The sequence below is a fragment of the Aspergillus affinis genome, assembly GCF_023601865.1.
Source record: "Aspergillus affinis strain CMG 70 chromosome Unknown NODE_172_length_57971_cov_91_669137, whole genome shotgun sequence".
NCBI lineage: Eukaryota > Fungi > Ascomycota > Eurotiomycetes > Eurotiales > Aspergillaceae > Aspergillus > Aspergillus affinis.
The window spans coordinates 40,915-57,971 of record NW_026515953.1 but is presented as its reverse complement, the minus strand read 5'-3'; the positions used below and the strand labels follow the sequence as shown (position 1 = coordinate 57,971).

General features: G+C 48.1%; 6 protein-coding genes across 6 annotated transcripts; 3 read left to right on the top strand and 3 right to left on the bottom strand.

Moving 5' to 3' along the window:
• Positions 1-356: 356 nt before the first annotated feature.
• KD926_003170 (PLP-dependent transferase) lies at positions 357-2,808 on the bottom strand (the record flags this gene model as incomplete). The annotated part of the gene is made up of 4 exons (XM_053094628.1): positions 357-1,118; positions 1,166-1,621; positions 1,757-2,418; positions 2,481-2,808. 4 exons carry the CDS (start codon positions 2,806-2,808, stop codon positions 357-359), a joined length of 2,208 nt encoding a protein of 735 aa, XP_052950640.1.
• A 1,278-nt stretch (positions 2,809-4,086) lies between these two features.
• On the bottom strand, positions 4,087-4,769 carry KD926_003169 (geranyl-geranyl pyrophosphate; the record flags this gene model as incomplete). The annotated part of the gene is made up of 4 exons (XM_053094627.1): positions 4,087-4,243; positions 4,348-4,541; positions 4,613-4,638; positions 4,724-4,769. The coding sequence occupies 4 exons, from the start codon at positions 4,767-4,769 to the stop codon at positions 4,087-4,089; spliced, it is 423 nt and encodes a 140-aa protein (XP_052950639.1).
• Positions 4,770-5,512: 743 nt separating this feature from the next.
• On the top strand, positions 5,513-6,590 carry KD926_003168 (FPP/GGPP synthase family protein; the record flags this gene model as incomplete). Its single annotated transcript, XM_053094626.1, has 2 exons — positions 5,513-5,632; positions 5,715-6,590. The coding sequence occupies 2 exons, from the start codon at positions 5,513-5,515 to the stop codon at positions 6,588-6,590; spliced, it is 996 nt and encodes a 331-aa protein (XP_052950638.1).
• Positions 6,591-7,907: 1,317 nt separating this feature from the next.
• On the top strand, positions 7,908-9,315 carry KD926_003167 (uncharacterized protein; the record flags this gene model as incomplete). Its single annotated transcript, XM_053094625.1, has 6 exons — positions 7,908-8,102; positions 8,174-8,210; positions 8,265-8,335; positions 8,400-8,779; positions 8,843-8,904; positions 8,966-9,315. The coding sequence occupies 6 exons, from the start codon at positions 7,908-7,910 to the stop codon at positions 9,313-9,315; spliced, it is 1,095 nt and encodes a 364-aa protein (XP_052950637.1).
• A 4,915-nt stretch (positions 9,316-14,230) lies between these two features.
• KD926_003166 (prolyl hydroxylase family protein) lies at positions 14,231-15,685 on the bottom strand (the record flags this gene model as incomplete). Its single annotated transcript, XM_053094624.1, has 1 exon — positions 14,231-15,685. The coding sequence occupies one exon, from the start codon at positions 15,683-15,685 to the stop codon at positions 14,231-14,233; it is 1,455 nt and encodes a 484-aa protein (XP_052950636.1).
• Positions 15,686-16,269: 584 nt separating this feature from the next.
• KD926_003165 (uncharacterized protein) lies at positions 16,270-16,986 on the top strand (the record flags this gene model as incomplete). Its single annotated transcript, XM_053094622.1, has 1 exon — positions 16,270-16,986. The coding sequence occupies one exon, from the start codon at positions 16,270-16,272 to the stop codon at positions 16,984-16,986; it is 717 nt and encodes a 238-aa protein (XP_052950635.1).
• Between the last annotated feature and the right edge of the window lie 71 nt (positions 16,987-17,057).

Below are 17,057 nucleotides of genomic sequence, written 5' to 3'. Positions count from 1 at the left end.
CGGTCGGAGTCGACCTGTTTGATCTTGTAGAGGAAGTGCCTTAATCCTATCCTTATAGTGCGCATCTGAATAATAATTGAGGTGTGCGGCTTACTGAGATGCTCGTAGAACCGTAGATTCTTCCTGTCTGGTTTAGATAGCAGCCGCCTCGTCGGCCTGCCTACTTTCTGCCTTTCCCACTGCTTTGTCCACTCAGTACGCAAGCGTTGGCGGATATCTCTTTTAGATGGAGCTGCGAGCTGTATAATTGGTCGATCTCGCAGCCTTACTGAGCTTAATTTAACTCTTCTTATCGCAGCCTCCTTGGCTGCCTTGTCCGCCTTTTCGTTTCTTTCCACCCCGATGTGAGCGGGAATCTAACGCAGTTCAGCATCCTCCAGGCCCTCGCTCCGCAGGGCCCTAATCCTCCCGTAGATAGCCCACAGTGCGTACTGGCCCGATGGCCGGTCAGGGTTGCGCACGGCTTGAATAGATGCCTGGCTATCTGAGAAGACCGTGATTGGGGTAGGCTTCGCCCGATCCAGGGCCATTCGGGTCCATTCTAACTCCCCCACGTAGACTGTAGAGTTCAGTTCCGTTCCTAGGTACTTCCTGGCGTTCCTGCCTGCTCGAATAAAGACCGCGGCGGCTCCGATCATCCCCTGATAACCGCTTCCATCTGTATACCAGATCTGCCGGTCCTCGCGGCAGATTCTATCGTGGGTCTGTACTGCCTCCTCTGCCCCCTCAGTGATGCACCTCAGGGGCAACTCCCACGGGGCTAACACGTGAGCCCGTCTGGTCTCCCACTCCTCCTGCCTGCCGCCGTACATATATAGCGGGCCTGTTTTCTTCCACTTCAGCGCCTCCATCGGAGAGTATCCGGAGGCCTTGAATGCCTCTTTCGACCTTTCCCAGCGCAGCCCCCGGGGGCAGGCTATAGCCGGCCCGGTTTGGATCCGAACGGCCGCCTCCTGAACGGTTTGTTGCATCTGTATTTGCATAGGGGAGAGGTAAAGCTCTACCCCCAGTGCGGCTGAGGCCGTTTTACGAAACGCGCCACTGATAAGAACAGCTGCGCGGGTTTGAATCCTCTGGAATTCATTGACCGTCTTCTGGAGCTTCTTGTAGCTGACCGTCTGGCTCTATATCAGGCAGCCGCCCCGTAGAGCAGCTGGAGGACTACCACTGCCAGGTAGATGCGACGCATGCTCAGCAGGGAGGTCCCCCAGGTCGAGCCTGAGATGCTGCGGAGGGCTTCCAAAGTCCCGTTTGCCTTAGCAAGGGCCTTAGCCCTGTGAGTGTCGAACGAAAGGGTCCTATCGAGCCAGATTTCTAGGTATTTGGCGTGCTCCACTGGCTTGATGATAAAGCCGGTTGCGTGGTCCTTGATGGGCAGCTGGTCGTGACCAGGGGGTTCCACTGGGGGATCCCAGTTGTCAACCTCTGGGTCCTCCCCCTGCCACGGCTCAGTATATATATATTCCTGCGGTACAGGTCGTTCTACCGCAGGGTCAGGGCGAAACGGGTTCTTGAAATGATTGAGTTCGAACTTATCGGGGGCGAATTTGGATAAGTGATTTCCATAGTCGTTAGGAAAAATAGTGACTCTATTAACATCCGAAAACGTATTTTCATTTGCCTATCCCTTTTAGAAACATACCACGCTGTAATCTTATTGCGTTCCCGTATTTCGCTTTCTCCAAAGAGCAGGAAAGACTTCCATGATCTGATCAACATCTGCAGCGCAGTTATAGCCATGGAAACTAAATCGCACCCTCCCAAGACCATCCCACGCGTACACACCAACGCTCTTCATCTCATCCACAATCTCAGAAGCACCTACACCGTTGATGGTGACGCTGGCACCGTGCTGTACTTTCTCAGCTGGCGTGGAGGACGGAATGCTTTCTTCTTGTAGCTGTTTGAGCAGCATTGTAGTCAAAGTTTGAGCATGCCGTTCAACGTCGATAGGGTCCCATTGTTTGAGGAATTGTAAGGCTTCACGCAATATATAGATAGCGAGATGAGCAGGGTTCCCAGAACTAAAACACATAGCATTGTCACGAATCGCTAACGAGTTCGTTTCCCAATCTGGGCGAGCCTCCCCGAGAGCAAAAGAGTACCCTCCTGCTGTGGTCGGCCGCCATTTCGGCTGTCTTTTCTGGTTCCAGAAGGCAATTGCAGCCCCGCTCGTGCCAAGTAAGAATTTGAAGCAGGCACAAAATGCGAAGTCGGCAATATTGGCATCGATTGGGCTGTATCCGGCAGCTTGGGTGAAATCCACCAGGAGGATAGCGCCCACTGAATCCGCAATTTGTCGATAAATTGAAAGATCAACTCGTCTCCCGTCATAGTATGACACGTAGCTGACCGCATTTACGCGGGTTTTGCTGTTCACCACGTCTTGGGGATTTTGGTCACTGTAATAGCGCATTTCTGTGTATTCCCCACATCGTTTTCAGTCCTTTGACTTCTGAGAGCAAAGGGCCCCACAAGACTAGGGAATTCGTTCTCGTGAACACAAACATTGTCCCCAGCTTTCCAATCCAACGAGTCGAGAATAATCGAAACGCCTTCAGCAACGCTCGGCGCAAACCCAACTTCTCGGACGCTGACGTTCCATGCCTGGGATATTAGAGCTCTCACATCTTCAATGTGCTGCTGCTGGTTGTGACGACCTGTATGACCTCCAGATTTGTCATTGATGTAGTTTGCAAGGGCTGTGTTGTATGCGTTTAGGGGCAACGATTCCCCGGCAGCACAAGCATGGGCGATGCCGGGAACCGAGCAAAACGACTTCAGAGGAAAGAGAGGCTTTTCTGCCATTGGAGCCTAGTTATGTCTAAGAAAATTCGAAAGAATACAACAGAGATGGATATGGTGTTGGTGGGGAGAGTACTTAAATGATGCAAGTTCCAGTTCGCCATTATTCACGGTCCAATGTCAACAATAGGGCGTGTATATGGCATGAGCCGGAGGGACGATGGTGAAAATTGTGGACACCATTATTCCTAATACGGTAAATGGTAAATGCCTTTGTATGGTGGTTTATAAAACGATTAAAAAAAAAAAAAACATAAATGTTAGTACTACCTTTCCACTAATTTTCTTAGTTGAGTTCACGATTGCGCACCGAACGGATACGGTGTTAGTCGACTAGCGCATCATTGGCGCATCATTGGCCCGACAGACGACAAGAAGAGTCAGTCGATCGACTCGCTCTTACTCCCAGCAACGACATACGAAGAACATAAAAGCAAAAAACATACAACAGCGGGGATTCGCTGGTGGTCACCCACCCAACTACTAACCTGCCGGCGTGTGGCTTAAGTACGGCTGAGCGGACGGGAAGCCCTGTTCTCCACACCCTGTGGTCGTATGTGCTCATCTTAGGACAGTAGTGAAATATACGGTACTCAATTAGTTTCAGCCTCTTCATCAATCCTGGTTATCTCAATCATACTCGATTATTCTCCAACTCTGAACCCAATGGGTCATTCCCAAGCTGCTCGCCCTTATTTTAACCATTTAGTCCTTCTCTACTTAGTGGTCAGTGGTCGAACATTACAAAGTACACCCCGCGTTCAAACTTTGAAATATAGACAAATCATGATTGCTAGAGAAACATAAGTGGATAAAAATAACGCCGCCTTATGTACAATTCAAGACATCCCTAAAGAAATTCGAAACTTTTTTCAGAGGTCATAGAAATGAACTATCCCGCCCCGCTCTAGTGAACTCTTTATCAATCACCAAGTAGGGAAATTTCTAAAAAAAACTCCGTTCACACAGCAGAAGTCAACTCAGCGCCATTGTCAATGAATCGAACGCCGGCTTATAACCTCTCGTTGTAGTAAGACCGATAAAGGTTATCCGCGCCGTGGACACGAGATGCTCCAGAGCATGTTCCCGGTTGTGACAGCTTCTAGCGCATCAAGCCACCGGGTAACCGAGTGAGAGCAGCTCCCCAAGGCGTTCCGCATGCCTCGATACTCGCTCACCAGCTCTATAGCCTTCCCCCTTGTGGCAGCCTTGGCCGCTTTCGCCGACATTCCTGCGACTTTCATGTAGACATACACTCCGTTAAAGCATGGAACTTGTCCATCAGAGCGGGTGTGTCTCAAACTCCTTCTCCCAGGGATAGTAATCATTGTAGAGACTGAAGACAGCACAGAGTGTGTGGCTAAGGGGGGTGAGCGTGGCATCCTCCTCGCTTGTTAATTCAATCTGCGTTGCGAAACGCACGAGAGCGATGACGAATCTGGCCACCTTTGTTGTCAGTATTTCGAGAACACAGGGGGGGGTTTAACTAGACCGAAAGAGTAAGAGGGAGGTAGACTTTACTTCCAGCCAATATCTTCATACCGATCCCTCAGATACTCGGAGACTGTCTCGTACTGGGTGTTTTTGCGAGTTTGGATCTCCTCTTCCGCAACCTTCCAGTTTTGCCATTGATGGAGCAAGATTCTGCCGAACTTGAGGTCCAGAGCTTGGACTTGCTCTGCTATGTTGGGCAAGACTTTGGCGGCGCGTGTCAGGAAGCTTTTCGTAATTGGGTGCTAAAGCGATTGTTACGTCCCTTTTTAGCATGATATGGCTTAGAGAAATCACTCTTCCTGTGCTGACTTACCTCTGTTGGATCCAATTTCTCCAGATCTACCCCGATAAGACACCATTAGTTGGGAATTTGATAAACACACCAGTGAGGAACGAAGAGAGATAGGACCAAGAAACAACTGACCATCCTGTAGAAGCCCGGCCTCCACGATATACGATAGCAGATGCATGCGATCTGGCGTGCAAAACGGAAATGCGAGCGCAGACAAGCTTCCTAACGCCCCGATAAGTGGTCCAATGACCTCGCCCAGATGTTCTGCCCCCAAAAGGTTGAGTTGGGCTTGAAGACATGCCTCATCACAGACCGTGGGACTTTTGTATACCCGTGGTTTAAATTGGTACAGAAATTCTGCATCCCTTTCATAGATAATAGAATCAACGATAAGAGACGTCTTTGCGGGATAGGGTCTCGTAGTAGCTTACAATTACAAGCTGTTAATACCATGAATGAATCTGCCGATGAGCAGAGGATGTGTTAATCGCACCGGAGAAAAGCAATTCAGGTTGCCTGCAGGCTTGGAGCAAAAGAGATATAGAAGGAGAGGCTGCTCTGTGAAACATTCTCAACCTGGCTACGATGGGTATCCGGTGGGGATGAGAGAGTAAAATGCTGCTGCAGGTAGGGCCAACTTAGTAGACAAAAAAGAGCTGTCGGATCCACAAGTGATCCGAATTGGAGATTTGATTGGTTATACTATGGAGTTGGCTCAATGGAACGACATGTGACGAGCAAGTTAATCATGTCAGTGGCACGATACAATAAGCTTGAAAAAGCCAAAATTGAGACTGCATGGTTGACCAGAAATCCCCTCTTCAAATCCTCAAAACATGTCGTGCCTTGTTTTTTCAGTCACAAATCTTGCTGTAGCCTGTATCCGTCGCTTGGAAGACATAATTGTCTTTTCTGTTCTCCATGGCCTCTCCGACCAGCAAGGCCGATTTCAATGATGTTTTTCATACTGTTCTGCAGTCCGTTTTATCCGAGACCAAGGCATACGGTGTCCCGGATGTGACAATTGAGCGTTTGAAAAAGGTTAGAGCAATAACGGAGCAGAAATGTATTCCGTCATTGAAGTATCCAATCACTGCTCAGTCATTGACTCCCAAAGCTATAGTGCATGGAATACAATACAAGGAATGAACGAGTGTTCCAAAGCCGGCTTGTCCCCGACACGGGAAGCCTGTTGCTCGGAAGAAGCCTGACTCATGATGAACTGGTGGACCTGAGCGTCCTAGGCTGGATCATCGAGATTTGGAAAGGGTACATCTATATTGTGGATGATATCATAGACGGGTCCCAGACACGCCGCGGGCGCCCATGCTGGCATCTCCTACTGCCAGGCACTGGGCTGCAAGCTCTGAACGATAGCTGCATTCTCAAGTCGCTCATTTTCCTGGTACTCAAGCGGTTTTTCCACGACACCCCGACCTACACGCGGCTGGTCGAGGCCATGCAGGAGATTACCTACCTCACCGAGCTGGGCCAGGACATGGACATCATTATCTCGCAGCAGACGGACCCGGCGCTGTGGACCTGGGTCGAGTACGAATCCATAACCACTCTCAAGTGCGGATATGCTGCCTACTATCAGCCCGTGGTGTACGCGCTTCACTACCTCGACCTGGCGACGCCGCACAATGTGAAGCAACTCAAGCAGATCCTGCTCCCTTTGGGGGTGTTGCATCAGATGATCAATGATTTCCTGGATATATTCGGCGAATTTGCGCAGACGGGTAAGTCAGGGACTGATATCGAGGAGAATAAGTGTTCTTGGGTCATTATCCGTGCACTGGAAATGTCTGAAGATGAGCAGCGACTTTATCTTCGGAAGCACTATGGCCGTTGTGGAAAGACCGAAGCTGACGAAATTCGGGTCATTTTTCGCTCCCTTCCATTGATTGAAGCCTTCGATCAGGAGCAGAAACAGAGAGTGAGCGAGATCCAGACAATGATCTATGACCTGGATGAAAGCGAGGGTCTCCGCAAATGAATCTTCCAAAACTTACTGGACTATATTTGTCGGCTCTACCAACCAGAGAGACCTAGCCGCTTTGTAGTGCTGTCTGAAGATGTAGTTCATGATAGAGAGGCAACCCTCAAGTAATTGATGATCGCTAAAGACAAATTGAACTATGAATAAATCAATGAGCATCTTTATAAAGGCTTATAGCCCAGTGTGACCACAGAAAAGTTCAGGGTAGTGATAAGACTACCTAGATTATATTTTATTTGATATGATCTTCTCCGTTGACGCGTAGTATAATATTCTTTTTAGGAAACTAGCCTAATGAAGATTTATTTTTATACATATAATATTTAATCAAAAGTAATACCTGCTCTACAGCAGCCCTTTATGTAACTTTATACGACGAATTGAGTTTAGTGCTCTACTAAAATCAATCAAAATTTTCACTTTAAATTGCAACACGCAACGCAACGTCTCCGTAGAACCCCCTTTCCTTCTAGAAAAGTATAATTTAGAACACCCCTATTAGTCGTTCTCTGTCAGTGTTTGCGTATATTAAAATATATTAAGATTGACAACGGTGTACGGAGCAGGATTTACTGGCGATAGGCCGGGTTAAAAGGAGATCACGGATCCGGTCAATAACTTTATTATACCATACTTCATTTCGACTTAGTAAAATTCTAAATTGACTGACGAGTTTATGATTACAAATGAGCTTTAGGCCATCATAATGATAATTTTCGACTATTCGCTATTATGGTAGGTGGGGTAACTGGAAATACGTAGCAAAAAATATCCGGACTTCGCCATTATGAATGGAATTTAGTCCGATCGTTGTGTAAACCCTCCCAAAAACTACATCGACCGTTTCTATTCTCCAAAATACTCGAAATGATATCAGTGCGAAAACAACTGCGGATCGAGGGCTCCCAGAACCGGGCCGCAGCAGTATAACATCCGTTCAAGTGGACCATCGAGTGGGGCAGGGAATCGTCTCCTGAACCGCGGCCTGGATCTGTCTCAATCATGAAATGACACTAATCTTAAACTCACCCCGTTGACTCCGTACGGAGTTGCGAGCCTGCGACATCATCCGTCGGCGGAGGATTCCACGTGTCGAGTCAGAGTGTGTGTCGGAAAATCCGTTCCAAATAACCCCACTCCATGATTGATGGATGAAACAGGTCCGTGTTTTGCCAGCCACAGGGGGCATATATGCAGAATCGCCGCCATGACCTTCTCTTCGACGCCCTCAAACTTTCGCAAATGTAACTACCTCCATCTTCGTTCGGCTAGTTTTTGGTCTCTTTCTTCCCTGACGGCCAACCGGTCTTGCCCATGGAAGAGATCTGGGAGAGATCGCTTACGCCTGAGCGAATTGCCTATTTGGCGCAATCTCGCATTCCTGAGGTCATTATCTGCAATGTGATTCTCCTCGCAATTGCGACCGCGGGGCTGGCGGTGCGACTTTTTGTTCGGATGCGATATCTTACCGGCATCAACCTTGACGATATGCTATGTATAACCAGCTGGGTACGCTTTCCTATCGAGCCTACTGCCCCAATATTTTCCTGGCCTCAACTAATGCCGGTCATCTAATTTAGGTCTTCACAATTGTTCTGTGCGCTACGTGCATGAGGAGTAAGTGGGTCTCGTGACAGACAGACAATGGCATGCTGACAGTTCGCGCCTCAGTGACAAAGTATGGATTCGGCAAACACATTGGAACAATTCAGGACTTTAACACCCGATCAATGTTCCTCAAAGTATGGGATTCTATCTGCATAAATTTGTGAGCCACCAACTAACCATGCCCGGTCATTCTCGCAGCTCGACTTCGTCACCATGATCGCATATGTCCTGGCCCTTGGCGCCATCAAAGTGTCCTTCTGTCTCCTTTACCTACACATTTTCCCCGGAAAGAAGTTCCGGATCGCCTGCTGGTGTATACTGGCTATCCTCGTTGCTGAGACGATTGAGGAGGCTTGTGTGGTGATCTTCCAATGCTGGCCTGTTTACAAGGCCTGGGACGCCACCGGTCTCGTGGAGGGGAAGTGCGTCGACATGAATCTCTTTTACTACGTCAACTTCGCCATCAAATTAGGGACCGACATAGCTCTTTTCGCGATGCCTATGCCGAAATTAGTACAGCTGAAGATGACGTTCGGCAAGCGGGTGGGCTTGGTATTCATGTTTAGTCTGGGTCTGCTGTATGTTCTCCCCTCTCTTTCAATGATTGGCCGAGCATAAAGTAACTGATGTGGATATGGTAGTGTTTGCGTGACGAGTGTCATTCGAGTAACCTACATGAATAAGTTCCAGGACGACCACACATGTGAGTTACAACTCTCTCTGTCTTTTCCATCTCATCTTACTGACTACGGACCATCGCACAGGGGTGTTGGTCGACACAATGAACTGGTCTTGCGTCGAAGTCGCGGTCGCCATCTTCATCGCCTGCATCCCGTCCTTCAAATCGCTCGTCACATACCGATTCCCGGCGCTGCAACGTATGCTTGGTTTGTCCAGCAAAGGCGGATCCATGGGTCCCTCGAGGATGTACGGCACTGCGACTCGTCGGACATACAACGGCCTCACGACGGGGCCTCAAAACAGCATTAAGCTGAAACCGGTGGTAGGGGAGAGCCAGGCGGAGGTGGAAACCAGCCAAAACGGGTCGCAGGAACGCATCGTGCACGCCGGTATCCACGTCACGACGGATGTTCGAATCAACGAGAGCGTTTAATGTGCGCCCGGGTAGAGGTTCCCCCATGTGATACTATGAATGTGATTAATCTTACTCGATTTACCCACGCTCCAGGACCTCGAACGTCTACACTGGTCTAACTGTGGATCTTTCCTGTGTTCTCTACGGTGTAGTTCCCGATCCGTACAAAGTAGCGTTATCCAGCCAGTCTATCCCGATCTTGATCACACTCCGTGCGCCCGGACCCCCGTTGCGAGTCAAGAACCTCCGCGATACATCAAGTCAGGGAAACTGGTTTTCAGTCTAGACTTCTAAACTGGCATGCCAAGAGGAAGAGTCAAGCCGGTGGGCCCGAACTATATATATAAAGGGCATTAGGCCAACTCCACGAGCCTTACGGATTGGGTAGAATCCTGCTCGGCGAAACAACGAATCTTTAATCTACGGAGTAACTTGTCCATCACTCCACTCCCTGTCGACTATCCGTTAATCTATGCGTTGCACGCCACTGCCGCACCAGTGGGAAGTCTAAACACCCAAAGCGTTGTGAGTGGCGGAGATGGCCCGAGGTCCAGGGGAGTGGGTCGTCTAAACTCTTCTGGTCGAGGACACCATCCAAGTCAACGGCCGAACTTGCAGCGCATAATTCCCCGAAAAACCTTATTTCGGAGCACTTCTGATCAGAGGATGGTTAATTATAGCTCTCTTAGCTCCAGAGGATTGTACGACAGGATGTAATTGTACGGAGTAGACCTTGCGTATCCTCAAAGGTGACGCAGGGATGCCTTGTGGACTAAATGTATTATGGTAGAGACGGCTCACCAGTCACGATGAGTTCATCACGCCCTATGTCAGCTGTCAACCCTAAGCTATTCCGTACACCGTACTCCGGATAGTAAGGCTATTGATAGACTTCGGGAATCAGCCCAGTACTACGTAGAGATCGACGGTCAACCAAAGGTTACGGAACTGATATCGTTTGACGAATCCTTAGCTCAAAGTATGCCCCTCCCACTGCGCTATACCATCGGTGTAGTGAATAGCGCAAGCAAAAGGGCAGATCAGCTCAGGAAGAGAGTCAGTGTAACACGTCCTTGGCTCGAGAATATAACAGGGTCGAATGATGGCACAAAACTCATCTCCGACACGCCAGAATCTGCCCGAAAACAGTGGTTGCCCCGGTAGTGTCAAGGCCGTGGACTGGAATGACAGCGGCGTAAGGAAGTGCGCTAGACCCACTCCACGGGGTGGAGATGCCAGATGAGCAACGTAATGCCTGAAACCGGAGATCCTTGACCTAGTATGGTAATACCTGAATTCTAAAAGGGAACCATGTGGACTTGTTCACACGATCTAGAGATGGCTGGGCTGAGAGCGAGGGAAAAGTCATGAGTGGTACTCGAGTTCTTGAGTTCGGATGGTACCTACATAGCTTTCTGGCTTTCGTCGTGATATTTATTGTTGCACAAAGTAGTCATGTTGAAGGTTTCAAACATGTGAGTGTTTTGGTTACTGGTTTTTTAGCTAGCTTCTTCCAGAAGAAGGGCTCAGGGACGAGATCTAAAACCCGTAGATTCACGGTCTTCACCAGCAAGTGATATTTCTAGCTTCTATAGGTAGGGTTTAAGGGGATATAAGGTATAACTAACACGCGACACTCGGTTGTCTGAGCGTAGAAATCGATAGACTGCTATCAGTTGTAGTGCTAATTCAGGTACTTCGTTCATGGATTCGTTCTTGTAGACGTTTTAGGTACCTGAGGCGCAAGCTGCCGGCGATTTCGTTGCTATAATCATTAGCGTTATTAATATGGGCAACGATACACGAAGTCTCAGTCTGATTGCTTCTATGACGATATAAAAACTTTTCCTGAACAGATCGGGTTATATACAGGGGATTTATATATAGGGGACCGTTGCTACCACCCCCCTTTGCATGCTACCACCCCCCCCTGCCTGAATTGTGAGGCCAATATTTTTCTGCCGGACATATTTCTGCCACCATCGACCATGCTTCTAACACAAACTTGAGGTACTTACATTTACTATGCAACCTCCTAATTAAATGAAGTCACTTTCGTACTCTACTACCTACCATGTCAACTGCATGGCGCTAGTCCCAAATAGGAAATAGATGCTGTTTTCAAAAACTCTGCAGAAATGAAAGAATCAAGCTATTCTGGGTTAAATTTCTTGAAGAATCGCATGAGAATTGTAAAAAAAAAACTTGAGTAATTTGCATTAGATCAGCCATTTATAGAGCTTCCTGACGTTTCCTAAGGCGGTCGGGCCAGGAATCCTCGCGCTGGACCGTACATAAAGCTATTCCTGCCCCCTACGATACCTGTAGTGTCTTTTTACGTCCTCGGCCGCGCCCACGGCCCCGTCCACCTTCCTGAGAAGCTTGTTGAGCTTTCTGGGCCGTAGATGAAGCTATTCTCACCCCCTGCAATGCCTGTTGTATCCCTTTACGTTCTCGGCCGCGCTCACGGCCACGACTACCTTCCTGAGATAGCATGAGCTCGAAGCCGGAAGGGTCTCGCTGGATAAAGGTATCTTGGATACTTGTTTGAATGTTTTCGCTGCTACCGATGAAGTTTCTAGCGCCTCGGGGGCGCCCTCGCCGGCGCACTTAGAGAGGATCCTGAAATAGGAGTAACGGGTTAATAGAAGGTACAAATACACTGTACAAATGCCAATGTTAATAAAATAACTTAAGCTTAAAGCTCTTTTCCTCTTCTTCGTACTGCATAATAAGATGAATGCATGGAAACCCTGCCGTATTCTTCGAATTGCAGGTACATAATAGAGGAATCGGTTGTTTATCTTCAGCTTCCGGTAAGAAACGGTTGTAAACATTTTTCGTATATTCAATAGCCTTAGCCGAAACCCGTCCAAAAACAAGCTTAAAGAGCTGCTTCCAGCGAGTATTAGTAGGCCTTTTTATCTTATCACTCTCGATCGCGTCGGTGAGCTTTTTGAATTGAAGATTTATAGCATTCTCAAAGGTACGGAAAACAACCAGTAAATCATTAGTAGAGACTTAAAGGTCCTGTTTAAGTAGCTAGTGAGCTCCTTCGGTCCGAGAGGTCGCGATTTCATTGAGATAAAGGTATTTTGACGTGTATTCATGGAGAAAGTACATAGGACAGCTATTCAGTTACTCCTTCTGTAAATATTCGAGTAAAGGCTCGAAAATTGGCTCCTTATAGCTTTCTTTGAATTGCCTCTATCTTTTCTCCCTTTCCTCAGTCGTAATAGTATAGATAATGCGAATCTATCGCTGTAGCATCTTCTCCTATACTTTATTAACCAATTCGCAGAGCTCTCAGTCTATCTCTGCTTTTGTCTGACGCTGTAAGGAAGCTAAAGAAGCGGAAAAAACGGAAAAAGCATTAGTTAATGTTTTTTACCGAACTTTTGCTAGTTGCTCTGCGAGTATCGGACGGCTTTTCTTTATAATATTTATATTGATATACTATAGACAAATTATATACTTTATAGAAGAAAAGATAAGCTTAATAGCATTTATCAGTGTTTTTTCCTTACCCGTAAGAATCGTCTGGAGTAGCTTAAGGCTAAGAGATTCGAATGCTTCAGCAAGACAGCTTAAAATAACTTAATAGCTATCTTTCTTTTTATCTTTTATGAAGGCGAAGCCGACATAAAAGCTAGATCCAGTAGCGGTAAAGCCGACGATATTAAACAATGGAAAGCCGTATCGGTTAGTTTTATACGTACAATCCATTGAAATAACTTATAAATTTGTTCTAAGCATCGCGATACTCGATCTATGCATATAGAACAAGGCTATTACATAGTTCTTATCGTCTATTTTATGCTTGAAGATCCATTCGCCATCGCGCGGAAGCTCTATCAATAGAGCTTGAAGAAACGTACGGCCGGCAAGGAACTCTGTATAAAACCTTTTCCGTAGGTTATAGATATCTTGGGCGGTAATAGATGAGTCTCGATTTTCCTTTCGAAACGCAGTAAGAATATAGCAAATTAAAAGACCCTAATTAAGCTGTTTCCGAATGTCTTTCGCTTTATTAGATACTTCCGCGATGCGATAGGCTACATGGGTTGATACCGGCGAGACTTTATAGTTATAGGTAGAGTTCTCTACTGTAAGACGCCAAATATTGCTCTCTTGTAACCGTAGGGAGATCGAGAATTGGCACTCAATCGTGAGCGTATTTGACTGCCGCTGGCATTTATTACCGGCAGTCCGATCTCGATACGCTCGTCCTCGATTACAGCATAACCGGACTGTTTTCATGACTCCTTTTTTTGTACGTTTTGACCGAAGAATCGAGACTGCGTAACTATGAGAACAGGCGAAAGCATTGATTGCAGTAATTTCTTGCTCTGGCGTATCGTACTGTTGATCGAGAGAGGGTAGCAGGAAGGTATAGAAGCTTAATATCGGCGGCAAGGACTCGGGAATAGCGTCAGGAAGGCTTGACGGCGCGTTATAGAAGCTTAGTATCGTATTTTGATGGCTTGGTATCGTCGGCAGGGACTCGGGAATAGCATCAGGCTCAAAATCGGACGGCAAATCAGGCTGCGAAAAAACCATCGTAAAGGAAAGTGAAATGTGAGAGAAATGGGTAAAAACCGCGAGTTATAAGTAGAAAAATGAGAGATTTGAAGGCGTAAACAACAATTTTTTTGAATTCCTTATTGGGTACTACAGTGGAACAGGAGTGACTTATTTTTACTAGGAATTTACATAGTAATCGGAGGTACCTAATGTGTGATATACATGCAGGGTAGTAGGTAGCAATAAATAAAAGTTCGAGGATGAAAGCGGTGAGAAAAGCGGTCAGTATTGGCCTCGAAATTCAGGCAGGGGGGGGTGGTAGCATGCAAAGGGGGGTGGTAGCAACGGTCCCCTATATATATATGAGGTCAAAATGAAGAACTACAACTTTTCGCCTCTTCCTCCTCGCCTACTCTTCCGAAGGCTTGATGTCATACTCTACGTCACTCCGAATGATATATTTTGCACCCTTCGTAACACTCGTCCCCTCGTGCAGCAACGCCCCATTGGATTCTCCGTGCGGGAACAGCGCAACGGCTCCCATCACCGGCCGCAGGGGGTACGCGTTCAGAACGCCCTCCCGGACGCCAGGTATGAAGAACGTCGTCTCGCCGCCCTCAAACTCGTCGTTGAGGTAGAGCAAAAAGGTGTACATTGAACTTTGCTTCTGGTCTTCGGGCGAGGCATCGTACACATAAGTGTCGTCGGGGAGGATGCCGGATGGCGGCCAGGCTCCGTCTATGTGACACCGGTACTCGGCGCCGGGGACGTATCGGTATACACGGAAGCGACGATTCAGGCCGCGAGCTTTACGACCGTTGATCACGGGTGGTACGTGAGGGGCGATTCTCGACCACAGCAGGTCGTGGAATGGGATGTCGACAACCCAGTAGAAGTTGTGGGCGAGAATGCTCATGTCGCCGTCTCCGCGGAAGGGTGCGTCAGGGAGGAAGTTGACCGATTCACCAGCAGCGATTATAGACTTGCACTCGTCGGTCGAGAGGATGTCTGTGGCGAGGCCGAGGCCGGGCACTGCCGGATGGGGGTGGTAGGTCGCGGATGGGCCATTGGCGGCCAGCGGGACCGCGTTCGGGGCGGTTGTGTACAGGATCGCGGGGTGGTGATTCGGAGGTTTACGGAGAGGGCCGGGGGTTTCTTCAATGATGCGGAGGGCGGAGGGAGACTTCGGTGCGTGGGCGAGAATGGATTTATCAAGGACTGAGGCGTATATAGGAAGGGATTCTGTCGAGGGCCGGAGATCCCATACATTCTGGAAGGCGATGGGAGAGGAGGGTGAATCGATGGCATTCGGGTTCGTATCAATCGGGGTGCTGACGCGCAGGACGGCATCAAGGACGCTGAGGAGTTGCAAGTCCCTTGGGCTGCGCTGCGGAGGAAGATGGAGAGCACCGGGCTTCTTCGAGAGGCCGCTGACGACGTCCAGATCTCGAACCCAGCGACACAAGGCTCCAATCTTGGGTTGTTCTCTTCGGATTCGCAGTTCAGCGAGCAGGATCTTGGCTTCGGTGTATTGTTCGTCGGCTAGGGCGCCAGTTATTCGTGCAGTCAAATTGGCGCCTTCGGCTGCGTTTGCGCCGGTGTTGCAGGCCTGACGGAAGTCGTACACTGCAACTCGGAGGTCTTTGCATGCCTTCGACTTGGTCAAGCTGGGGTGTTGCGTGAGGGCTGCGAGCGTTTCGATGGTGACTTCAAGCTCCTCGTCTGCGACGATTGTGTTGAGGTGTTTGGGGTCGAGTGTCGTGACATCGGGGAGAGGAGTGGGAGTAGAGACGACTTTGGTCAGTTTGAGAGGAAGATTAGTTTGCTCGTTGCGCTTGCGCTTTGCTGATTTCGACTTGGCCATTGTGAATTGAGGTTGATTGATACTGACAGGCACAAATTGTGGGGAGCGGAAAGTTTTGGAGTTTGTGGTCTTATTTAATTATCTACGGACCGGCTATCGCCACGCTCTTCTGATCCTGCCACACCAGGTGTTCCAGTCAATAGAGGACTACTAAGTCTGCTATAGGCCAATGTGGCGGTAGCACAACCTGCGGGAGCGTGGCGATAGGAGCCTCCTTATCTCCCGCATCTTGGCGAACATCTCTACTAAGGAAAAAATGTTAACTAGCCAAATAACATCATCTCTAACTTATCATAACCAGTTCAATTTTCGAAAGTTCATACAGTTAAAAATCGTGGAAGTAACCATACATGAGTCAATACTTCCTTTATTGATTTCTTCGATATCTAAGAAACAATACTGCAGTGTTCTAGTTCATCCGAACCGACCGAAGACATCCCGGAAGTCATCCCTTGATAAGCGTCACATTTGAATAATTATACAGAGCTGAATGCTTTCATGAAACCTAAATATAGCCTTAAATCTTCTTTCTCTCCCACACATATAGCCCTATCATGGATATTGTCGAGGATTTTCCTTATATAATGGGAAAATCACTCTGCATAACATCACATATTGCTCCTGCGCCAACGCCAACGCCACTTGCAACAAATTACTGTCATAATGGCCCGACTGGGAGAGAGGAACGGGGCCGGCTGACTCCGTTGGAAAGATGTCTGAGAAACCCACCTCTTCCTGGAGATACCGGGTCACAATCTACAACCCTAAAAATACTTGCTCCTCTCGAAGTTGGCGATTACCACAACGCACAAGTTTTCGTCGCCGAAAGGCAGGACGCTGACGCTGCTAACAACCAAAAGAAGAAGGTTGTGGCCAAGGTGTACAACCCTCTCTACTTTGACGACCTGGGCGGTTATCTTAATCCTTTTCGATGTGTGGACAAACACTATACCCATGAGGTGCATACCTATGCCTTACTTGCCCATCTTCAAGGAACCCTTATCCCAACGTTCTATGGGTCATTTTCGCTCGAAATCCCGGTGCCAGGGCCAGCGACCCGCGTTGTGCGATTGATTTTGATTGAATACATTCCTGGAATATGTATGCTTCAGGCTCATCCAGAAGAATACCCTTTGCACAGCCGCCAGGAAATCATAAAATGGATTATTGACTTTGAAAGCCGAGTTTTTCAACTTGACATTGTCCTCACCGATCTGTGTCCAAGAAATTTGATGCTACTTGACCCGTCTGATCACCCACAAAGGATGATTGTCTTCCTCGACTTTGGAGGCGCAGTCTAAATGAGTCTATAGCAGACGACTCGAATCCGCTCCTTGGTCAATATATAAGCCCTCCTCTACGATGGACTTCA